Here is a 25,338-nt window from a genome sequence, read left to right on the forward strand (position 1 = left end):
AGGCCAGAATACTAGAGTGGGTAGCTTTTCCCTTCTCCAGGGGATCGTCCCAACCCAGGGATCAAACTCAGGTCTCCTGCATCGCAGCTGGATTCTTTACTAGCTGAGCCACGTGGGAAGCCCCAAAATATGGGAGTGGGTAGCCTATCCCTTCTCCAGCGGATCTTCCCAACCCAGGAATCAAACTGGGGTCTCCTGCATTGCAGGTGGATTTTTTTTTTTTTACCAATTGAGCTATCAGGGAAGCCCTGGATATGGGCAGTATGAAGTAATTAGAACCGTTAGATGGAGCACCAAAAGGTTGGGGGAAGGGTCCATAAAACAGGTGGATCCAAGTTACTTGGAGGTGGAGCTGTCATCCACTCGCTCTTTAAACATCCCGACCATTACTGGTTCAGAGTGTTTTCCTGGCAGGGAGGGTGGAGATGATGTGGACAGCACTGGGTTAGCTCACTAACCCCTCCTTCTGCTGGCCAAGGTTAGGGAGGGTGAGGACAGGCTAGTGGTTTACTCACAGAGGGAGGAGGGACCAGAGAGCAAGAGGTGACCAACAGAAAGGAAGAAAAAGGGATACCTCATCTCTCACCAAGCTCCCAGCCAGCGCCTTTCCTTCCCTGCCTGCGTGTACTTCCGGGTCTGTGTGCGAGGGCACAGGGCTTGGCTCTGTAGCCTCTACAGGAGCCAGGATGGCAGGGCAGCAGGCACTGCTTCTGTTTGGATTTCTACTGCCTGGGCTCCTGTTCTCAGAGGCTGCCAAAATCCTGACTGTGTCCCTGGTGGGTAAGTGCTCGACTGAAGATCCAGAGACAGGCAAACAGCCCTTGGTGAGGGAGTCGCATGTTTTTCCAGTCCAAGGCAGGTTTTTTACCCTGGCTAGCTGATGAAGAGGTAGGAGCCATCTATGTGGGTCAGGTGTGAGGCTGGGACTAGAAGTTTGAGATCCAGCCCAGTGCAGGAGGCCCTGGGCTGCCTCCTCCAGGGCGTGAGCTGGATATTCAGAGGCTCTCACTAAACATCTGGAGGGCACACAGTAAGGACTGTGGCTAACTAGTGGTTTGCAGGGAGATGGGCGTGTGTGTGTGTGGGGGGGGTGTGTAGAGGGGAAGGAAAGGGGCCCCTGAGGGCAGCAGTAATATTAAGAATTTTCTGAGGCTGCATGAGAGCCAGGGTGGAGCAGGGAAGATATTACAACGATAATTAGAAGAGTGGAGTGTTTTACCGAGAGGAATATATCAGGATACAGGGGTAATCACAGATGGGGGTTCCCTAAGACTTCATTTTAACCCACAGTGGGCTTTCTTATTTCGCTGAGAATCTTTGAGCTGGAAAAAACTTTAAATTATCTAATTGAGTTCCCACTAGGTTTTCCTGAGCAGGAAATTAAGGGTCAGGAAAGTGAGGCATCTATTGCAAGAGCAAACAGAAGCCCCTAATGGAACATACCAGATATTTACTCAGGAGTTCCTATCCCCGGACCATCTTCTTCAAGCTTCCACTGTCACTCATTTTTCAGTGGGGAGTTTTAAAAATCACTCTTTGTCTCTATTTGAAGTCTTTTTTCTTATTGGTTGTTTGTAATGATAATTCAAGACAGCTTTCTCACCCCACTAAGAGTACACTCTTCTCTAGCCTCAGACTCTGGGAGGGAGCTGGTGTGGTTTGTGAGGGGCTGGAAGCCCAGAACGCACTGGGGCTCCCCAGGACCCTCCATGAATGGACGCGTGTGTGGTTGCCCTTCATCTTGCCCTTTCTCCCAGGTCTAGGGATTAACACGTGGGCAAGAGGTGTGGGAGATTTGTACTTATTATTTCCTGTTATGTCAGACTGTACAAGTTTGTGTTTAAAAAAAATTGAGAAATAGGTACACACTATTTCTCTAGCACCATGTCCTTCTAACCTTAGTCTCCAAACATTTGCCATTTGCCACTAACTCCTCTTCTGATTGGCTTTCTCTACTGCTGAACCCCTTAGATTCAAGCAGGGTCCCTGTGTTGGTGCAGGTTCTAAGAGAAGAACTTAGTGTGATGGAGCTCAAACCTCTCCCAGGGATTAAGCGTCTCTTTCCTTAGGATACCAAGACTGTCCTTGGATGGATAGTGTTCCAGTCTCTCATGCATATAAGATTCTGCAGGCCAGCCCACAGTTATCCCACAAGTCCAGCCCCAAGTCCTGATGGGTGTGAAACATTTAGGCCTCCACTGAGAAACTTCCTGCTAATTATATTCGAATCTCAAGCACTTTGACACAGAGGGATGTGATGGCTGCACATCCCTCTGCTGCAGTGGTTGCTTCCTGGACTCACATTCAAGCTCCCATAGTTCTCGCTCCTACTCCAGCATACATTTCCAAAGAGAAGAATCCAAGAAATAGCTCTGATGGATTGTCCATTAGGAACTCTTCACACTCACATGCATGGCACTATGCCAAAATTTCTACCAGTTCAGTTATTTTTTCAGGATATGGTGTCTTCCTACGCCCCTGGCTAAAAGGCAGTGTGTACCTTAAGATCAGGAACTCCTTAGGACCTAAGCACTGAGGCTAAAAGGCAGTGTGTACCTTAAGATCAGGAACTCCTTAGGACCTTATCACACTGACGTGGAAACCAGAGTCACAGGAGGAGATCTCTGATGGAGGTTTGCCACTTGTCTAGGAGCTGGGCCAGCAGGCTCTGGGGGGCGGGGGTGGGGTGGGGGGGAAAGGGGTTGGGGGCGAGTTGGACATACTCAGAATGAGATGGAGAAATGGCTGATGGCACTCATTTCCTCCACTCCCAATCACCTCTCTGCTTCCCTATCTCTCCTCTCCTGGATTTATCAGCCCATCAATTGTAGAATCTCGACTCTCATCATTATAAGAATGAACTTGCGCTTTGTTCCTAGGTGGAAGCCATTTTCTACTGATGAATCAGATCTCTCAGATTCTTCAAGATCATGGTCATAATGTCACCATGCTTCTCCAAAAGGGAAATTTATTGCTACCAGGTACCTTTACCCATTAATTATTAAAAAAATTTTTCCCCACTAATCCTTGATTTCCTATATTCCTGGAAAGAAACTAATGCTTTTTGCATAGAAGGGCTTTACAGGTAGTTTCTTTAAATTTAATTGGATTAAAAGAAGGAAAAGTGTGTGTGTGTGTGTGTGTGTGTGTGTGTGTGTCTATGTAAGCTATAGGAAAGCTTCTTGGCTCTGTTCACCAGAATTCTGTATGGGCTTCCCAGATGGCTCAGTGGTAAACAACCCGCCCGACAATGCAGGAGATATAAGAGATATGGGTTTGATTCCTGGGTTGGGACGATGCCCTGGAGTAGGAAATGGCAAACCACTCCAATATTCTTGCCTGGAAAAGTCCGTGGTCAGAGGAGCCTGGCGGGCTACAGTCCATGGGGTCGCAAAGAGTCAAGACACGACTGAAGCAACTTAGCATGAGCATGAAACTCCATGTTCTGTGGTCTTATGTTCTCTTCCCTTGTGTTAAGTCACTTCAGTTGTGTCTGATTCTTTGTGACCCCATGGACTGTAGCCTGTCAGGCTCCTCTGTTTATGGGATCCTCCAGGTAAGAATACTGGAATGGGTTGCCATTTCCTACTCTACGGGATCTTTCCGATCCAGGGATTGAACCCGCATCTCTTATCTCCTGCATTGGAAAGCAGGTTCTTTACCACTAGCACCACCTGGGAAGCCCTGTCCTCCCTTACCTCACTTCTGCATCTCAAGCAAACCCTCCACAGATTCCCACAAACCATGTTGGTAAATACTACTTTTTTTTTTTTAAATTGGAGGCTAATTACTTTACAATATTGTGGTGGTTTTTGCCATACATTCACATGAATCAGCCATGGGTGTACATGTGTTCCCCATCCTGAACCCCACTCCCACCTCCCTCTCCATCCCATCCCTCAGGGTCATCCCAGTGCACCAGCATTGAGCACCCTGTATCATGCATTGAACCTGGACTGATGATCTATTTCACATATGATAATATACACGTTTCAATGCTATTCTCTCAGATCATCCCACCCTTGCCTTCTCCCACAGAGTCTGAAAGACTGTTCTTTACATCTGTGTCTCTTTCGCTGTCTCGCATATAGTGTCATCATAACCATCTTTCTAAATTCCATATATATGTGTTAATATATTGTATTGGTATTTTCCTTTCTGACTTACTTTGCTCTGTATAATAGGCTTCAGTTTCATCCACCTCATTAGAACTGATTCAAATGTATTCTTTTTAATGGCTGAGTAATACTCCATTGTGTGTATGTACCACAGCTTTCTTATCCATTCGTCTGCTGATGGACATCTAGGTTGCTTCCATGTCCTGGCTATTGTAAGCAGTGCTGCAATGAACATTGGGGTACACATGTCTCTTTCAATTCTGGTTTCCTCAGTGTGTATACCCAGCAGTGGGATTGCTGGGTCATATGGCAGTTCTATTTCCAGTTTTTTAAGGAATCTCCACACTGTTCTCCATAGTGGCTGTACTAGTTTGCATTCCCACCAACAGTGTAAGAGGGTTCCCTTTTCTCCACACCCTCTGCGGCATTTATTGTTTGCAGACTTTTTGATACCACTTTATAACTTGGCTTGAAAACCTGTTGAACAGATGTGTTACCGACATATAAGATTTCTAATAGGTAATGATCACTTTTCTTTTTCTATAGCATAGATGACTTATCTCAAATTTAAGGAAGCTTTCTCAAGGGGTTCCTTATTTATGCAGCTAAGATCAGACTCTACCGTTAAGGTGATCTTGTTTTCTTGAGAATCAGTGACTGCCCATGAATTTGTGCATGTTGACACAGAAGAGGCCTAAATCCAAAGAATTTAGCTCTAATGAGCTCCTATATTTTAGCAACTCCTCTCTGTTGACAGAAAAGGGAATAGCAACCCTGAGAACTTCAATGGTTCTCTCACAGTTACATGACAGGTTAATAACAGTGTTGGGTGGATTGAGGACTTTAAACTCTGGATTGCTCAATCGAAAGTATTGCTCAGACTTGATTTAAAAACAGAAAATCCAGTACTAAGTGGAATCACTAAAGAACAAAATCATGAGAAATAATAAAACTTAGAAGGTGACTTCAGGCCTTGCAGTTGTTCAAACTGTATTAAAATAATTCTTTTTCTGTTGACATTTCTTTTTTTAATTGTGGTAAGTATACAGAACATGAAATTGACCACTGTAACTGTTTTTGTGTAGAGTTTAGTGACATTAGTGAGATTTAGTGGCATCAGTACATTCCTGGTTGTGCAACTGTCTCTGCCATCCACCTCCATAAATTTGTTTATCATCACAAACTAGAACTCTGTACCAATTAAAAATAACTGTTCATTACCCATTTCCCCAGCCCCTGGTAAACATTTCTACTTCACTTCTCTAATAATTTGACTATTCTAGATACCCGATATAGGTGAAATCACACAATACTGTCCTTTTGTATCTTGTATATTTCACATAGCATAATATCTTTTAGGTTCGTTCATGTTGGAGTATGTATCAGTATTTCTTCTTTTTTAAGATTGAATAACATTCCACGGAATGTCTATACCATATTTTGTTTGTCTATTCATCTGTTGATGGATATGTCTATTGTTTTCACCTTTTGGACATGTGAATAATGCTGTCATGAACTTTGATGTACAAATATCTGAGTCCCTATCTAAATCCACTTTAATCACTTTCTAGATTAAGTTCTATATTTTTCAGTGAACATCTTTTATATATATATCCTTTTGCACCTTTTTTTGACAGCAGATCTGATGAAATAGGTGTAGTGTATTAATACTTAATTGAAAAAATTATAATTTAACTTAATTAAAAATTTAAATTAATTTAAATCAAAATGTATTTTATTTTATATTTTTGACCTTGATCTTCAAACTTGTGAAACACTTGGGAGCTACAGAGTTAAGACATGTATTTTTAGAAAATTTACCTGACTCCTTTATGGAGAATGACTTGTATGAGATCTAAAATCAAAACAGAGAGAGCGGTAAAAGCTATTTATAGAGTCTAGGTGAGATGTTGAAGGGGACACCTAAGACAGAACCTCACTAAAGTTAGTGTAAATGCCCTTCCATGTAATCACAAAAGCAGAAGACCTTTCCATTGTTAACTTTATTTCTTTTTAATTTAATTTAAATCAAAATTTTAGATTAAAAATAAGTTTTGCACAAACTTTGGGAAACTACTGAAATCACATTCTACCCCTTTAATAAACATATGTGCATTAAAGTCTACAAACAATTTAGGGAGTTTATGGATCCATTCAGTTTTATTCTTAGGTTTCAGGTTTAAATGTCCAGGATTTATTTCAATATTCCCTAATCATGGGCATTCCTGAGGCTTTGAAACAGCATTTTCATTCTTCACTGCATTAGTAGAGCTAGGCTAGGTATCTGCAAATCAGGAAAATACATGATTATGTTATTATTTCTGACCTGGTGCTCACCTTAGTGCATTGAAATATATGAACCACTTACTAACTCCTAATTTGAACATACTTAACCATCTTTCTCGGAGAAGGCAATGGCACCCCGCTCCAGTACTCTTGCCTGGAAAATCCCATGGACTGAGGAGCCTGGTGGGCTGCAGTCCATGGGGTTGCTAAGAGTCGGACACGACTGAGCGACTTCACTTTCACTTTTCACTTTCATGCATTGGAGAAGGAAATGGCAACCCACTCCAGTGTTCTTGCCTGGAGAATCCCAGGGACGGGGGAGCCTGGTGGGCTGCCGTCTATGGGGTTGCACAGGGTCGGACACGACTGAAGTGACTTAGCAGCAACCATCTTTCTTATTTATTAAAAACTTTAGTGAAAAAAATAACATCAGTGGCACTAAAGAAGCAAAGATCCCTGATACTCACATGTGTGGATTCATGTGCTGCAATCAGTGTGTGCAATCACAATTGGGTTACTGATGGAGGCTAAAGAATATTGAGGAGTATGAAAGAGAAAGCCTAGATTGCCTTGACAGACTGTTGGTGGAAATGCAGATTTAAAAAAATCTACTAATGAGGACTGCCTCCCTGCACGCCAGCAATGGCTGCTTTGCTCTGTTCAGATGCAGGGCTGTGTCTGAGGAGGCTTTGTTCTCGCTAAGTTCTGCTTGAAGTTCCGCTTGTCGTACTTCTTGACGACAGCAGCCTTCATTCTAGTGGGGACGGCACTGGAGCAAGATGGTTTGGAACAGGTACCTAGTGTGGGCCAGGGTGCAGACTGGGGTGGTTTCAGGAAACCAGCCAGGTCCCCAAGCATTGTCACGTTTTATGCTCATCTGCTTCCTCTGCTTTGTTCCTGGGAGTAAGTAAGTGTGTATGCTCACTTTTCAGGAATCTTGATCTCTTACAGGCTTTGATAATTTCCACTGGTTTTAAAACCAGCTAATGGGATTCATCTTCCTGCTTTGGACTCCAGGCTTGGGTTGCCCAATATGTGACTGGAGCCCTTCACCGCCATGGAGGATTTCCAAGACTGTGATATCCCACTCCTCTTCTGTGTCCCCTGTTTGGAGGAGTGGGTCTTGACTCGATTGCTTCTCCTTCCTTCCTACGTGGCTCCATGTGGTCTTCCCTTACAGCCGTGGTTGTAGATGTCTTTCTGCCAGTCTTCTGTTTGCTTTGAGTGAAACTTGCTCCACCGGTAGATGTATCTTTGATGTGTTCATCATGGGAGGTAAGCTCAGCGTCCTCCTATTCCACCATCTTGATCTCCGAAATCCTCACAGAGAGCTTCTTGAAGATGAGGCGTGTGACTCATGGATCCCTTCAGACATGTTGTGTGCTGTGCTTAGTCGCTCAGTCATGTCCAGCTCTTTGCGACCCCATGGATTGTAGCCCACCAGGCTCCTCTGTCCTTGGGGCTTCTCCAGGCAAGAATACTGAAGTGAGTTGCCATGCCCTCCTCCAGGAGATCTTCCCAACCCAGGGATTGAACCCAGGTCTCCTACATTGCAGGCAGATTCTTTACCGTCCAAGCCATCAAAGAAGCCCTCAGACACATTTTGGCAGAAGCCAAAAGTGGAGATGAGGATATTTTTAAAGATCTGTGGAGCAGCCTCTTGTCTAATGGAGGTAACTCCCATGACATAACCAGGAGATCCACAAGGTACTTGAGATTTTTATACCATAAGAAACATGGCTAGTATGGGATGAAAGAGACAGGGAAAGGATGAGAGGAAATGAAGCCTTTGAACTCCCACAGAGGAAGAAACAAGCTGATAAACTATTCAGCTGCAAACTCATGATATTTTATGGAGAACAAAGGAGAATTCTGAGGGTGAAGAATTAGAAGTTAGAACTTCAGTCTCACAAGGCTGAGTTTCAGATCACAGAAAATTGTTTCCAGTTCTTGAAATCTAATACTATTTGCCCACTTGGATGTCAAAATTTCTTATGACCAGTGACTGATGTTTCCCTTCCAAATTGTTGCACCTAGATTAATAAAGATCAGTAACCCATGTCTTATATCTGTCCTGTTACTGTTTCTTGGAAGCAGAAAACCTGTTCCCTAATTTCATAGGTCCACAGATATAAATTCTACCTCTGGATGGATCATACCTTGATTCTCACCCATACTTATTAAATTATTTGGATGCTATAATTTGGGACATTTGAGCTAATGATATTTAGATGAGATTTTGAACTATGGATTGATGATGTAACAGTTTAAGACTTTTTGGAATGCTGGGATGGGGTGAATACATTTTGTCTGTGCAAGATACTTGAGTTTTGAGGTGCAGAGAACAGGATATAATAGGCAGACTGTGTCCCCCTAAAGGTATCCCTGTTCTAATTCTTGGAACCAGTGAATATGCTACCTTACGTGGTAAAGGGACTTTGCAGATATGATTAACATAAGGGTCTTGAGATGGGGAGATTATCCTAGACTATCCAGGTGGGGTCAGTGTAATTACTAGAGTGCTTCTAAATGAAAGAAATTAACAAGAGAGTAACAGAAAGAATGTGATAGAGGAAGGAAAAGTCAGAGTGATATAATTGCCAATTGGAAGGAGGCTATGAGCCAGGGAATGCAGGCAGCCACTGAAAGCTGGAAGAGGCAAGAAAAAGATTGTCCACTTAAGTCTCCAGAAAGAATGCAAGTCTGCCCATGTCTTGCTTTTACTCCAATAAGGCCCATTTTGGATTTCTAAACTATAAGATAATGTTGTTTTTTGCCTCTAGGTTTGCAGTGAATTTTACAGCAGCCCTAGGAAGCTATTATAGTCATCATAGGAGGTTAGATCCCTCCTAAAGGCAGGAGAGTAGTTTGCTAAAGCCAACTTTGAGGGCCACTAATTGCAGTGGCCATTGTATTATAATTTGGATGGATTCTAGAGCCACACATGGGCTTTCTCTAGTTGTAGCAAGCTGGAGCTGTTCTTCATTGCCGTGTGCAGGCTTTTCATTGTGGTGGCTTCTGTTGTTGCTGAGCACTGGCTGTAGGGCACACAGGCTTCAGTAGTTGTGGAACACCAGCTGAGTTGCCCTGGGGCACATGGAATCTTCCTGGACCAGGGACCAAACCTGTGTCCCCTGCATTGGCAGGTGGATTCTTAGCCCCTGGACCATCAGGAAGTCCTAGAGCTTTTCTTATTTGGGCCTCTATCCGAAGTGGGCTGATTTTAAGCACACATGAACTTAAGTAAAACATATAAATTAGAAATATATTGTCTACAGAATGTAAAAAGGACTAAAAGATGTTGGAGCCATTGAAATATTGTGGTATCATTAGTTGTTTCTTTACCATGTGAGTGATAGAAAAGTTTTAGACCAACCAAATCCTTCTGAGAAATTTAACTTAGGTATGGGGTGGCGTTGGGGGTGTCCCTGGTGGCACAGACAGTAAAGAGTCTGCCTGTAACGCAGGAGTCCTGGGTTCAATCCCCAGGTCAGGAAGATCCCCTGGAGAAGGGAATGGCAACCCAGTCCAGTATTCCTGCCTGGAGAATTCCATGGACAGAGGAGTCTGGTGGGCTATAGTCCATGGAGTTACAAAGAGTAGGACACAACTGAGTGACTAAACACTTTCACTTTCACGGGGTCTTGAGCTTTGTATGGGGACGATGGCACATCCCTTTGTGTGAGCTGCTTTGAGAACGTTTCTGTCTTGAATGAGTGTGTGGAACAAATCACCTTGGAGAAGGATATCCTCAATGTAAGGTAATAACTATGATCCTAGGGGAAGTTGGATGTGGTTAATATTTTGCCAGCAAAGATTGTGGCCAGTGGTAGAGCTGTTGAAGTATCCATTGACAACCAGTCAGAGCTATATTATGCCTTTTCCAGTGAAAGTGAGTGAAAGTGAAAGTCACTTAGTCCTGTCTGACTCTTTGCGACCCCATGGACTATACAGTCCATGGAATTCCCTAGGCCAGAATACTGGAGTGGGTAGCCTTTCCCTTCTCCAGGGAATCTTCCCAACTCAGGGACTGAACTCAGGTCCCCCGCCTTGCAGGCGGATTCTTTACCAGCTGAGCCACAAGGAGGCAAACTATAGGCGAGGGCCTGCTTAAAGAGGCACTGAGCAGAACATGTTAGCCAAATCTATGACTGCTAAGTATTTTCCAGTAGATCCTTGGATAAAGTCAGTCATTTTACTGAGTATGGAAGCTGTAATGTGTGGGACTGTGCATTATCTGTTCCCAAACCTTACAATTTAGTTAGATGTCATAACTGATGTAGGCATGCAAGCATTAAGAGAGTATGAAAGATTTATTACTCAAATAATAAGGCCTTTTTGAAAGAATGGGACAGGTTCCCAAGTACCTGAAAAATGGCCATCCAGTGTACGGAGGGATGATTTGCTTGAGTTTTTATTGTGAGTGGGGGGGGTGGTATGTGGTGAGGATTACCCCTCATTTACCTGAATTGCATGGTTTGAAACTTCCACTTAGGGCCACAAGAGGGAGCATGCACCTTTCTAACCAGTTTGCCCTGGAAACGGAGATAGGGACGGAAGCCCACCAGCATCAAACATCAGAAATGAACTCAGACTTTTGATTACACCTGGGTAATTGGGGGAGAATCCAAGTTAGTAAGTAGAAGTACAGAAGACTACTGAATTACAAAACTATTTGGATATATCACTTTAAATCATGAAGATGAATTTTTCTAAAACAGAATGAGCAGAGACTCTGGAACCAACCTTGACACATTATCTTAAACTAATTAACTTTGTTTTCTCAGCAGTAAAATGAGACAGACAGCGATACATTTACTTAAAGCTTTAAATGGAAGTTTCCATAACTTTAAATTAAAGAGCATTCCTGAATTGTTGCAAGGTCCTCAAGAAATACTTTCAGTATACAAGATTGAATGAGAAACCAACCGAATGTCATAAAAATAATTCAAAGATACAATCAAATGTTAGTATCATCATGCTAATGTTAATACATGTTGTGTGACAGATTTAGTGTGTTTAACCCATTGATGTTTTTGTAGGTTTTAAAGAGGAGGAGAAATCATACAAAGTTTTTAACTGGTTCCTGCCTGAAGACTGTAATGAAGAATTTAAGAGGTCTTTTCATTCCTTTATGGAGAAAACTTTTGTGGGCAGGTAATTTTTTTAATTATTCAAACTAAAGAGTCACAGTTCAGTTGAGTTCAGTTGCTCAGTCGTGTCTCACTCTTTGTGACCACATGGACTGCAGTATGCCAGGCTTCCCTGTCCATCACCAACTCCTGGAGCGTGCTCAAACTCATGTCCATCAAGTCAGTGATGCCATCCAACCATCTCATCCTGTTATCCCCTTCTCCCCCCACCTTCAATCATTCCTGGCATCAGGGTCTTCTCAAATGAGTCAGCTCTTCGCATCAGGTGGCCAAAGTATTGGAGTTTCAGCTTCAACATTTGTCCTTCCAAAGAATATTCAGGACTGATTTCCTTTAGGATGGACTGGTTGGATCTCCTTGCAGTCCAAGGGACTCTCAAGAGTCTTCTCCATCACCACAGTTCAAAAGCATCAATTCTTCAGCCCTCATCTTTCTTTATAGTCCAACTCTCACATCCATACATGATTACTGGAAAAACCATAGCTTTCACTAGATGGACCTTTGTTGGCAAAGTAATGTCCCTGCTTTTTAAAGAGTCACAATTTTGGTAATATAAGTGAATGGATAGATGCTTAGAGTGAGGATGCGATAAAGGATGGTTGGATGGATGGACAGAGGGACGGAGATATGGATGAATGATACTGATATTCGGGTAAATAGGTGTTTCACAGTATGTCACCCATTCCAGCCACTCAAGGCTTTTCCTTGCTCTGTCCTTTCTTCTGCTATAAGCATGAAGGTATTACACACACACACACACATTCCTGTAGCAAGTGGGAGGTAGATAGTTTCTTCTGGGATTTCCTTACAATACTTCACTTACAATCTTTGTCTATAATTTCCCCAACATAGAAGTATATATATCTCAACCTCTCACTGTTGGTAGGGACATTAAAGACACATTTTTATTTATTTTTTCATTTTCTCCTCATATGTTTTTATTAACAGAGAAGTCTTTTAAACAGTGCTTTTGTAGAAGTTAGCATCTGGCCATGTAAAGTCCTTTTAAAAAGCAGTCAACCTTGTGCAAAATAAGACGTGAAGCTGACTCCTTTTGCTTCATCTGACATGAAAAGAAACACATAACTCCTTACTCTTAATGTAAAAGGGGAAAAACAGAAATCCATGCCTATCTTGGTTAATTACAGAGGACTCTTCCCCTAGTTTATTCTTGAAAATCTATTTACTAATCAAGGTACTGCTCAAATCTGACTATTTCCATAAAACCTCTTTTCCTCACTCAGACTGGATGACCACAGCCCCTCGGGTATGTGCGTTAATCGGTCAGTAGTGTCTGCTCTTTGTGACCCCATGCACTGCAGCCTGCCAAGTTCCTCTATCCATGGGATTTTCTAGGCAGGAATACTGGAGTGGGTTGCCATCTCCTTCTCCAGGGGATTTTCCTGACCCAGGGATAGAACCTGGGTCTCCCGCATTGCAGGCAGATTCTTTATTGTCTGAGCCACCAGGGAAGCCCTCTGGTAATAGGTCTGATCTAATCTACTCAACTGATACTTAGTTTATATCATCTTGTGGTGTTAGTTATATATTTTAAGTATATGCTTCATCTATTCCTCCCTACTTTAATATATTGAGGACAGATATAAGTAACCAGGCATTCTTGATATTTTTCCTATTTGTTAGTTTAATTTTAATTATGACTAATGAATTACATTCTAGGAATTTTTATAACATTACTAAAGTTATCCAAAAGTTTTGATAACCACTCCTTTGTTATATCTTAAAAAATACACAGTAGAAGATGATGTGAGCCAATCACTTCCATTGTTGTGATTTGAAGTTAACCCTAAAGATCAGACGGAGATCTGCATATGCTAATGACTTCTTTGTCTCTGGGAAATCTCTATCTGAGGCAGAGTGGTGCAGTGGCAGACAGTTATAACTATGCAAAGATACCAATTCTCTTGGTCGTCCATGCAGTCAGGAAGCTTCTGATGTCTCAAGGCCTTGCACTTGTTACCTCTGGTATCTCAGTGTAGATGGATATCCTACTTCCCTTTGTATTGTACAAAGAGGAAACAGAATCATAATCTGTTTAGGCAGTGGTGGGAAAGCATGGCAAGAAGATAGCTTCCTAGGATAACCCCATAGGTGATGTCTTAATTACATGTCAGTAAGCTTTTCTTCTCTGACTCCCTTAGCCTGCAGTAAACTGGAAAGGCTAATCATGTGTTTCAAAACCAGACTTTTCCCCTTTGTTTACTGTGGACATAGAAAGATCGAATTTCCATTTTTAACTGAGATTTTGAGTTCTAGTATGATCTGATAACCTCTTGGATGAGGAAATCTGTCATATGTGAATACACAGTGATTTTAAAAAATAGTCTGTATTGTCAATATTTATGGGATTGTGTCATCAAGTGATTCCCACAGTTTTGCTGAGTAAACAAAGAAACCACTCATAAAGGTTCAGTATGTAAGTAAAGATTAAGGACAGTGTCACAGAATTCATCAAGTAGAAAGAGACCTGAGAGCCCTGCTGTGGTCAAAGAAGCCTCCCAGAGCAGAAGTCCCAATGATGGGAATTCCTTTTCCATTAACATAATTCATCTATGCCCAAGGACTTCAGGAATTACTGTCTGAGAAGTGTCATGGAGAGTGCTAGGGATTTGTAGCAGTGAGGAAAGGGAGTAGGGGACGGAAGGGAACACTCTCAAGAGCAGAACATCTGCCTGGACTGACTGAGGGAATGTATATGGATGGTGGTAGAGTGGGATGGCTGCTGCTGCGTGTGGGCTTACTTACCTGGAATATTTTCTTTGTAGCCCAAGATTTTTTAATTCAACTTTTTAAATTTTTGCTGCATTGGGTCTTTGCTGCGGTGTGAGGGCTTTTCTGTAGCTGTGGCATGAAGGCTTAGTTGCTCCACAGCATGTGAGCTCTTAGTTCCCTGACCAGGGGTCAAACCCAAGTCCCCTGCACTGGAAGGTAGATCTTTAACCACTGGACCACCAGGGAATTCCCAAGATCCTTTTTTAAAAATTGAAATATAGTTCATTTACAGTGTTTCAGGTGCACAGCAAAGTGATTCAGTTCATATATATATATACATATATATCTGTATATATATGTATAAGTAAGTAAGTAAGTGAAGTTGCTCATTCGTGTCCTACTCTTTGCGACCCCATGTACTGTAGCCTACCAGGCTCCTCTGTCCTTGGGATTTTCCATCTGAGACGTTTTACCATCTGAGCCCTACACACATTTACAGGTTTCCCCAGTGGCTCAGTGGTAAAGAATCTGCCTGTAATGCAGGAGTTGCAGGAGACTTGGGTTCAGTCCCTGGGTTGGGAAAGCTCCCCTGTGGGAGGGCATGGCAGCCCACTCCAATATTCTTGCCTGGAGAATCCCATGAACAGGGGAGCCTAGCCAGCTATAGTCGTAGGGTCACAAAGATTCAGACATGACTGAAATGACTTAGCACGCTAGCACACACACACACACACACACACACACACATGCGTATTCTTTTTCAGATTATTTTCCATTATAAGTTATTACAAGATATTGAATATAGTTCCCTGTGCTCTACAGTAGATCTTTGTTGGTTATCTATTTTATATATAGTAGTGTGCATATGGGAGAAGGAAATGGCAACCCACTCCAGTATTCTTGTCTGGAGAATCCCATGGACGGAGGAGCTACAGTCTAGTCCATAGGGTTGCACAGAGTCGGATATGACTGAAGCGACTTAGCGAGCAAGTGAGTGTGTATATGTTAATCCCAAATTCCCAATTTATCCCTTCCCCTTTTGGTAGCCATGTTTGTTTTCTATGTCTGTGAGTCTATTTCTAGTTTATAAATAGGCTCATTTGCATTATTTTCTAAGATTACATATAAAATGATGTCATATGGTATTTGTCTTTCTCTCTCTGACTTACTTCATTTAGTGTGATAATCTCAAGTTCCATACGTGTAGCTGCAAATGACATTATTTCATTCTTTTTTTATAGCTGAGTAATATTCCACTGTATATGTATACCATGTCTTCTTTATCCATTCATCTGTTGATGGACCAAGGTTCTTTTATGTATTGTGATATAAACACTTTCAACAAATATTTATCATTTATTTATTTTTCTTGCAGATGCAAATTTGAACACTTTTTAAATATTATGGAACTACTAGGGCATCACTGCAGTCATTTGCTAAGGAGAAAGGATGTCATGAATTCTTTAAAGAATGAGAACTTCGACCTGGTGATAGTGGAAATGTTTGACTACTGTCCTTTCTTGGTTGCTGAGAAGCTTGGGAAGCCATTTGTGGCCGTTCTCCCTTCCGCTCTGGGCACCGTGGACTTTGGACTACCAAGTCCTCTGTCTTATGTGCCAGTGTTCTATTCCTTGTTAACTGACCAGATGGACTTCTGGGGCCGAGTAAAGAATTTCCTGATGTTCTTTGAGTTCTTCAAGAAGCAGTGGGAAATCCAGTCTGCATATGATGACACCATCAAGGAGCATTTCCCAGACGACTCTAGGCCAGTTTTGTCTCATCTTCTAACAAAAGCAGAGCTGTGGTTTGTTAACTCCGACTTTGCCTTTGATTTTGCTCGGCCCCTGCTTCCCAACACTGTGTGTATTGGAGGTTTAATGTCCAAACCTGTTAAACCAGTACCACAAGTAAGTAAATGCTGTGGGTGAGGATTCATACAGAAGTCCTCAGTGCAGAGCTGGTAGCCACCCTGTCACTGGGATCCTGGGAGTGCATAAGGTGAGGCAAGTGAGGCTCCAGGGGACCCTTTGAAAGGAAAGACTCACTTTCAGTATCATGAAAGTACAGAGTTAAGACTTATACAACCCTGAGATTGACCTCCTTAAATACTATATCTGAGGTCTTCTCTTGCCTCACCTTAGTCCTGGCGCTGGTAGAAAAAGACTTTTAGTAACTTAAAGTTTCCATTTTAATTTTCTATGCTCAAATTTTCTGTAAGCATGTAGTGAGCATCTGTCACATGCAAGAATCATGAAGGGGATGAGTTACTCACAGGGAAACACAAAACAGCAGACTACGGAGGCGGTGTGTGGGACTGATGGTGAGAATGCAGGCTTTATCACCAGCATCCTGAGACAGTAGCGCCCTGGTCCCTAACTCTGCCTACACATCCTGATTTGATTGATGTGGGGTCAAGCCTGGGAAGTGTAAGTTATAAACGCTGCCCAATCAGTCTGATTGCATCAACTCAGAACCACTGGGGTACAAGTTTTCAAAATGGAGGGGAGTTAAGACCAGACAGTAAAGAATTTGCTTGCAATGCAGGAGACCCGGGTTCAATCTCTGGAGAAGGAAATGGTAACCCGCTCCAGTATTCTTGCCTGGAAAATTCCATGGACAGAAGAGCCTGTCAGGCTACATTCCATGGGGTCACAAAGAGTCGGGCATGACTGAGTGACCAACACTTTAAGATGAATGCGTTGCTTGTCATCTAACAGCACACGCTTGCAACTTTATGGAATTTATCTTGTATAATCTCTTGCCACCTAGAAAGATGTATGATGACCTCCATTTTAATTTTTTTTTATTTGAATATTTGTTTATTTATTTGCTGAGTTGGGTCTTAGTTGCAGCATGCAGGATCTTCACTGCATCATGTGGGATCTTTCTTTGTGGCACACAGACTCTCTAGTTGTGGCACACAGGCTCCAAAGCACTCGGGATCAGTAGTTGCAGAGTGTGGGTTAGTTGCTCTGCGGCATGTGGAATCTTAGTTCCCTGACCAGGAATTGAACCCGTGTCCTCTGCATTGCAAGGCGGATTCTTAGCTGCTGGACCACCAGGGAAGTCCCATGACCTCCATCTTTAAGGTGTAAGTGGCTGTCCCACTCTCATTCATTTTAAAGCCAGAGAGAGTCCTGATTTGGCCTGGGGCTTTCAGGAATGAAGCTATCTATCCATCCCCTACTGAACTTGCATCAGGAAAGCAGGAAGAGTTGGGGAATGATCCTTGGGCTATGTAGGCTTTGAGTCGGTGGAAGAAGTTTTTAGGAATGAAGCTGGGAGGGAAGATGTTCCCAGGTAGACAGAATAGGAGGCCCAAAGTGGGAAGATAAAGCGAGATGTCTCTGGGTTCCCTGGATGACTCCAGCTGGACCAGAAAGAGGAAGATGCAGTTGCACAAAGATGCCCAGGCCAGACTGCAGGAAGTTTCACTGGGAGGGTAGGTCAGCCCTGGCCACAAGACCGCAGGAGGGAATTGTTAAGCAGGAGTATGATGGGAAGAAGGATTGTGAGATAACAGTAACTTTTTCAAAAATTTTTCTCCTTTGCATTTTCCAGTTTTTATATAATGATTTTACATTGCTTTTTAATTATAACAGAATGACAAAACTGTTGTCAAAGTGGTCCTCTGAAGCAATAGATCAGTCAAGGTTATGCTAAATGAAATCAGCCCAATAGGGTGAAGGTCTAGGAGCTGGATGAGATGGATGAGGTGGTTGGATGGCATCACCAAGTCAATGGACATGTGTTTGAGCAAACTCTGGGAGATGGTGAAGGACAGGGAAGCCTGGTGTGCTGCAGTCCATGGGGTTGAAAAGAGTCGGGCACAACTGAGAGACTGAACAATAACAACTAGGATCTGGGGTTGGGGGAGCCACAAGAAATCCAGAGAGAGTCAGGGTCCAAAGAAATATTTGGAAGAATCGACAAAACGTGTTAAAACCAAGATTACAGCATTAGATCAGAACAGTTTTTCAGGACTGCCTTGGGGATTTGAAGAAAAGAACTGCTGAGGTCTGAGACTTGATGTGGCATTGCTACTTTAAAAAAATCTTCTCATGTGAATATAATGTGCAGTCATGTGGGTGAATCACTGAGATAGGAGATAAACTGCAAAGGTCAGTGACTAAGAACATCATGGGATATCAGAGGAACACACAGTACATGGTGGATGAGGTATGGGGGGCAGTCACCTCCCCATTCTGCCTCCATTTCTTCTCAGCTTCTCCATCTACTCTCCAGATAGCCCACCTCCCTCTGCTGGACCCTGACTCCCTATGAGGTTCTTCCTTACATTCCACTTCTGGTCTGGCTTTGGAAAACACCCAAGCGGCCATATCTTCATGGACCTACAATGAGTAGAGTGTCTATGATTGCCTTGACAGTAGGGTCAAGGTTTCAAAAATGAAAGATGTTCCCACCAACACAGTGGGCACAACTGAGAGTGCTGAGCTGTCTCAGGACAATGAACTCCAAGAAGGACAGGAGAGTGTGTTCAGTGAATAACCGACTTCGTTTCATGACCATCTAGTCTTTTGTGAACATTTTTCTTCTATTTCCTTCCTTATTTCTCTCTAGGAATTTGAGAATTTCATCACCAAATTTGGAGACTCTGGTTTTGTCCTTGTAAGCCTGGGGTCCATGGTGAGTTTCATTCGGTCCCAGGAGGTTCTCAAAGAGATGAATTCTGCCTTTGCTCGTCTCCCTCAAGGGGTGATATGGAAGTATAATCCTTCTCGTTGGCCCAAAGACATCAAATTGGCCCCAAATGTGAAAATTGTGCACTGGCTTCCTCAGAATGACCTTCTGGGTAAGGACTGCCAGGATTGCTTTTTTCTTCTCATTTACATGTCTTGGGGATCATTGGGCTTCTGATCTCTAGCTGGATTATTTCATCAGCACAAGATAAGTCTTTAGATGACAGGAATGGAGCAGCGAGTTGGAGCCCTTGGGGAATCAGGCTATAATGAGCTCAGATGCCAAAACAGCTTTCTGCCCTTCATTCTTTTCTATCTCAGACCTCATGTCTGAAACCACTGAAGTCACGTTCACCTACTGCCTTTGGTCTTGAACAAGATCACCACAAAATAATCCTAAACAATCTGTGAACTCTGAGAACACATACCAGGAGATACACTGCCACTGTCTTCAGTGGCTTCAGGAGCACCTGTTCGCTTATGTTCCCTTACACATTCACACACACCCACAGATATATTTTCCTTAGCTACTAAGGTGTAAGCAATTCATAGATTCACAACATTGATGCGAATATACCTGAGTCCCAAGCTGAGCAACCTCCTAGCCAGTTACTTGACACATTGAGTTTCTGATACCAGAGAATTTCCTCACCCCCAAGAGGGTATCTCTATGGCTAGCACTGCTTCTTAGAGACCACTCACTGCCATAGCCACTGACTGGATCAGAGGCTTATAACCAAGATCATAATAAAGTAATCTGTAGATTAAAAAAAAAACATATTATTATTTCTATGTCTGCAAATGTATTTCTTTATATCTTGGGTGTGGGACATGATTCTCATTTTGAAGAAGAAATGAGGAAGCTCTGATGCACATCCCAGTAGACCAGCACAGGCTGAGATGAACTCTTCATTATCAATAATCAGTTTAGTTATTGCTACATAAGGATGGGATGCAAAGGCTAGAACTGCAAATACTGATGGGCAGAGTCCAGTCTCTTATCTCAAGGAGGTTCTTATATATTTAAAGAGTACAACACATACTGTATAAGTTTTATGAGTGTTATATGACTTGTGATGTCAATGAATGTGCCAGGAATTTATAGGAGAGGGCTATTATTTGGTGGGTGAGAGAGGTTTTCTCAAGGAAAAGAAGCAAGACAAAGATAGACATACGGAAACATAAAGAGAAAACAGATGAGAGAAGAAGAGACTTGAGGGGATAGAGAGAAGAATAGATGGAATGTTGGATGGATGGATGGATAGATGGGATAATTGCCTTGATTAGCACTAGCACTAATCTCTATAGAATTCCCTGGGTTCTGAGTCTTCCCCCAGTTATAACCAAGTTAAGGAGTCTCTACAAAGGCAAGGTTTGAAATCCTTGAATGTGTAGCAAGCAAAATCATCTTTACAATGGCTCCAACACTCCTTGAGTTCCCATTGATATCTTCTTCTGCCTTTTCTGCTTTCCTTGTTGTCCTGAAAACTTTCATCCTGAGATGTCCTGCTTTCTTTCTTATTTACAACAGGGCACCCTCACATCCGCCTCTTTGTCAGCCATGGTGGGATGAATAGTATCATGGAGGCCATCCAACATGGTGTGCCCATGGTGGGGATTCCCCTCTTTGGAGACCAACATGAAAACCTGCTCCGAGTTAAAGCCAAAAAGTTCGGTGTCTCTATCCAACTAAAGCAGATCAAGGCTGAGACATTGGCTCTGAAGATGAAGCAAGTCATAGAGGACAAGAGGTGTGCAGTTCTCTGGGCTTGTGGTTGCTTATGATGAGTGAAGACATAAACCACGATGGGCATCATGTGGATCTTTTTGCAGTAAAAGCTGAAACTTCCAGGACATGAAATCAAATGTGTATGATGCTAATAGCTGACTTATTTCCTCTGAGAAGAAGACTAAGGCAATTTAGGTTAGATGTTGGTTTTCTACCTTCTAGCTGTGAGGAACTGGAACAATTGACACAGTCTGTCTTTGAGAAGTCTTCTATTGTGGAGGTGCTTGTAGTAGAATTCCAACTGAGGCAGGAGGTTGCCTTTCTATTCCTGGTATCCTACACTGTTCCCCACCTCAGGCCCCTTGCCTGTGCTGCTCCCTAGAACACTCCTTCCCTTCTCTTCACAAGACTGGCTCCTTCATGACATTGAGGTCTCATCCCAATGTCAACTGCTCAGAGAGACCTTTCCCTGATAGTCTCAAAGCTTCCTCTCTTTTCCACCCCAATCGTAACACATTATTTTTTTCTTGATGTATCTCAGAATCTGTGATCACCTCATTTCTTTATGTTTTAATTTATTGTCTGTCCCTACATGAAGGGCTTCCCAGGTGGCGATAGTGGAAAAGAACCCACCTGCCAATGCAGGAGATATAAGAGATGTGGGTTTGATCCCTAGGTCAAGAAGATCCTCTGGAGGAGAGCATGGCAACCCACTCAAGTATTCTTGCCTGGAGAATTCCATGGACAGAGTAGCCTGCTGGGCTACAGTCCATGGGTCACAAAGAGTCAGACACGCCTGAAGTGACTTTCCATGCATGCATGCACCCCACACAAGAAGGTAGAGAGTAAACTCTTCTAGCATAACAGCATGAGTCTCTTGCTATGTCCTTAGGGTCCAGCTCAGGGTCTGCCACAAAGTAAGTCTGAATGGATTTCTGTTAAGTGAATCAATACGAAGGGATCCATTCATCTCTTAAGAAACTTTCCAACCAGTGCAATAATCTCATGTGTGAAGAGAAAAATATATATATAATGAAGAAAGACTGAAAAACTTACAGCTTCAGGGACACACACTTGAAGCATATCTCAAGACTTTGCATTACTGTACAACATTATGGCACATAGGAGACCTGTAAGTAGTTTTGTTAGATGACCGAATAATAACCACATCACATGTGATGCCAACACCAGCAAAGTTGTTAAACTCTGGGGATCAGATAACCCAGAAACTTTATATATGTTTGGTATCTCATGTGTTTAAAGTGTTCATTTCCTGATGAATGGATTTATAAGTTTCATTATATTTTCAAAGACTTAGACCCAAATGTGCATGATCCATTGGCCCTATGAAGCAGTTGTCTGGGCTGGGATGGTCCACAGATATTGGACATCAGGGCTGGCCACAGAATTCATGTGCCCTTATGTGAAATGGAAATGTGGAGCCCCTTGTCATAATGTGTAAGGATTTTAAGAAGGTGTCAGCAGATAATTAAATCAAGTGTGCCTGATTTAAAAGGGTTTCCTAGGTGGCTCAGTGGAGAAGGCAATGGCAACCCACTCCAGTACTCTTGCCTGGAAAATCCCATGGGCGGAGGACCCTGGTAGGCTGTAGTCCATGGGGTCGCTAAGAGTTGGACATGACTGAGCGACTTCGCTTTCACTTTTCACTTTCATGCATTGGAGAAGGAAATGGCAACCCACTCCAGTGTTCTTGCCTGGAGAATCCCAGGGACAGGGGAGCCTGGTGGGCTGCTGTCTATCGGGTCACACAGAGTCAGACACGACTGAAGCGACTTAACAGTAGCAGCAGCAGCAGGTGGTTCAGTGGTAAAGAATCTGCCTGCAATGTGGGAGACCCAGGTTCAATCCCAGGGAGACCCAGGTTAGATCCCTGGGTTGGAAAAAATCCCCTGGAGAAGGTAGTGGCAACCCACTCTGGTATTCTTGCAGGAAATCCCATGGACAGAGGAGCCTGGTAGGCAGCAATCCATGGGGTCACAAAGAGTCAGACCTGACTTAGTGACTAAACAATAAGGCTGATTTAAGGGTGAAGCCCTCTCGAAATAGGCAGGCTTACAGCCTATGAAGCCAGTGCTGGTCAACATGATGCTTTGAAAGGAGCAGGGAAATGTAGGTGTCTTCCTGGACTGTGGTTCTCAGAGTCATATGTATTATCTAGCCCAGACACCAGCACAAAGTAGACACTCAATAAATATAATGGTTTCTGTAGTATATATCATGAACCTCCTTGTGGGAGAGACTAGTCCTTATAGATGTAGTCACTTTTTTGTAGTAGCACTTCCAGCACCAAGCATGGATCTTTGCATGCATATATCAGTTTGAACTTTTAAAAGAGACCCAACTAGACAATGGTAAGGCCAGGTCAACAACTTTTCCTTGAAAGGAAGTCTTTTGTGCCTATGGTAAAAAGTGTGTGTGTGCATGTGTGTGTGATACAAGGTCTCTAAGAATTCTGAGATCACTTGAGTTAACACCTCCCCTCTGTCTCTGTTGACAGGTACAAATCTGCTGCAGAGGCCGCCAGCATCATCAGACGCTCGCAGCCCCTGACCCCTGCCCAGCGGCTGGTGGGCTGGATCGACCACATCCTCCAGACAGGGGGTGCAGCCCACCTCAAGCCCCATGCCTTCCAGCAGCCGTGGTATGAGCAGTACCTACTGGACGTCTTCTTGTTCCTGCTGGTGGTCACCCTGGGCACCGCATGGCTCTGTGGGAAGCTGCTGGGCCTGGTGGCCAGGTGGCTGTGTGGGGCCAGGAAGCTGAAGAAGGCCTGAGGCCGAATGGAGCCTAGGAAGGTGGAGTGTTTGGGCAGACTCAGCATTTCTTGCATCTCCAGCCAGTTTTGTCAACCCTGGTTCTCCACATCCTACCCACTTGCTATTTTGCTACAAATTCCTGCTCACTGGCTTCTTTTCATGACTGCAATTCTTTACTGAGCCCTTGTAGCCTTGACTGCCAGTCAGCAAGGGCTGTTCTGTGATTCTGTCCCTACGTAATTTGGATACGTGACCATCAGATCTGAAGCCTAGAAACTGCCTTCTGTATCACACCCTTCCTGGCACTGAGCCTGGAGCATTTCGGTCTCCATTCCCTTGCACCTTCTCAGCCTCCTTCCCTCATGCCTCCTCCACCACTTGTCATGGAATAACCCCTAAGGCAGGTGCTTTGTTGTTTCTTTTGCTTTCTGTTTGCTTGTCCTGAAAACTCTTGTGGAAGCTCAGGAAGCCTATCCTGGGCAAGAGCATTTAGGGCCAGACACACCCTTGCCTGTGTGCATGGTCTCTGTCTTGGTTTCTGTGGATCACTCCTTTGCAGTGGAGAATGCAGGTTAGTCATGGGCTGAAGTGTCCCTGGTCTCTGCTTTTCATAGCTGTGAGCTATCTTCTCAACTTTCCTATTTAAAAAACGAAGTCATGAGAAAGAAGATAATTTCTTTATAAACTAAGAAGAGCCTCTACATAGCTGAGGCTTTCTATACCTGACATACTGTTGGAAACTGCATTCAGTTCAGTTCAGGTGCTCAGTCATGTCCGACTCTTTGTGATTCCATGGACTGTGGCATGTCAGGCTTCCCTGTCCATCACCAGCTCCTGGAGTTTGCTCAAACTCATGTCCATCGTGTCAGTGATGCCATCCAACCATCCCATCGTCTGTTGTGCCTTCTCCTCTTGCCCCTAATCCTTCCCAGCATCAGGGTCTTTTTTGAAGAGTCAGCTCTTCGCACCAGGTGGTCAAAGAATTGGAGCTTCAGCTTCAGCACCAATGAATATCTTTCCAATGAATATTTAGGATTGATTTCCTTTAGGATGGACTGGTTTGATTTCCTTCCTGTGCACGGGATTCTCAAGAGCCTTCTCAAGCACCACAATTCAAAAGCATCAATTCTTTGGTGCTCAGCCTTTTTTATAGTCCAACTCTCACATCTGTACATGACTACTGGAAAAACCATGACTATGCGGACCTTTGTTGGCAAAGTGATATCTCTGCTTTTTAGTATGCTGTCTAGGTTGGTCATAACTTTCCTTCCAAGGAGCAAGTGTCTTTTAATTTCATGGCTGCTGTCACTGTCCACAGTGATATTGGAGCCCCCCAAAATAAAATCTGCAAGTTTCCACTTTTCTCCATTCTATTTGCCATGAAATGATGGGACCAGAGTCCATGATCCTACTTTTTTGAATGTTGAGTTTTAAGCCAGCTTTTTCACTCTTCTCTTTCACCCTCATCAAGAAGCTTTTGAATTCATCTTCACTTTCCGTCTTTAGAGTAGCATCATCTGCACATCTCAGGTTGTTGGTATTTTTCCCGGTGATCTTGATAGTAATGGAAACCAGGAAAAAAAAAAAAAAAAAGAGAGAGTGACTGGAACTGCTTAGGGTTTTCTTTTCTTTCTTGTTTTTCTCTTGTAAAAGAAAGTATAGTGGAATTCCTGGTGGTCCAGTGGTTAGGACTCTGAGCTTTCACTGCAGAGGGTGAGAATTCAGTCCCTAAGGGAATTAAGATCCCACAAGCTGGTAGCATGGCTGAAAAAAAAAAAAAGTGTAGTGTCGGTAGGCAGGCCGTCCAGAGCTGGCGTGGTAGTGCCATGACATCATCAATAG

The 25,338-nt window shown here is 43.2% G+C and overlaps 1 protein-coding gene across 2 annotated transcripts; it reads left to right on the plus strand.

Annotated features, from left to right (window-relative positions):
- Positions 1-507: 507 nt before the first annotated feature.
- On the plus strand, positions 508-24,361 carry LOC102397167 (UDP-glucuronosyltransferase 3A1). Of its 2 annotated transcripts, none has more exons than XM_006074882.4 (7): positions 508-780; positions 2,880-2,981; positions 11,447-11,561; positions 15,666-16,197; positions 18,872-19,103; positions 20,522-20,741; positions 23,238-24,361. In XM_006074882.4, exons 1-7 carry the CDS (start codon positions 687-689, stop codon positions 23,512-23,514), a joined length of 1,572 nt encoding a protein of 523 aa, XP_006074944.3. In that variant the 5' UTR covers positions 508-686; the 3' UTR covers positions 23,515-24,361. The 2 variants fall into 2 exon arrangements, with proteins under 2 accessions (XP_006074944.3, XP_025126395.1); XM_025270610.3 differs by lacking the exon at positions 508-780 and adding an exon at positions 11,192-11,370 and having other exon boundaries at positions 2,901-2,981.
- Positions 24,362-25,338: the final 977 nt, after the last annotated feature.

This window comes from Bubalus bubalis, chromosome 19, assembly GCF_019923935.1.
Source record: "Bubalus bubalis isolate 160015118507 breed Murrah chromosome 19, NDDB_SH_1, whole genome shotgun sequence".
Classification (NCBI taxonomy): domain Eukaryota; kingdom Metazoa; phylum Chordata; class Mammalia; order Artiodactyla; family Bovidae; genus Bubalus; species Bubalus bubalis.

Bases quoted from the DNA above. Each gene is read 5' to 3' on its own strand.
- LOC102397167 (XM_006074882.4), top strand. From the start codon at position 687: ATGGCAGGGCAGCAGGCACTGCTTCTGTTTGGATTTCTACTGCCTGGG. The intron at 16,198-18,871 runs GTAAGTAAATGC...ATTTCTCTCTAG, and splicing joins CTGTTAAACCAGTACCACAA to GAATTTGAGAATTTCATCAC. The intron at 20,742-23,237 runs GTGTGCAGTTCT...CTCTGTTGACAG, and splicing joins CAAGTCATAGAGGACAAGAG to GTACAAATCTGCTGCAGAGG.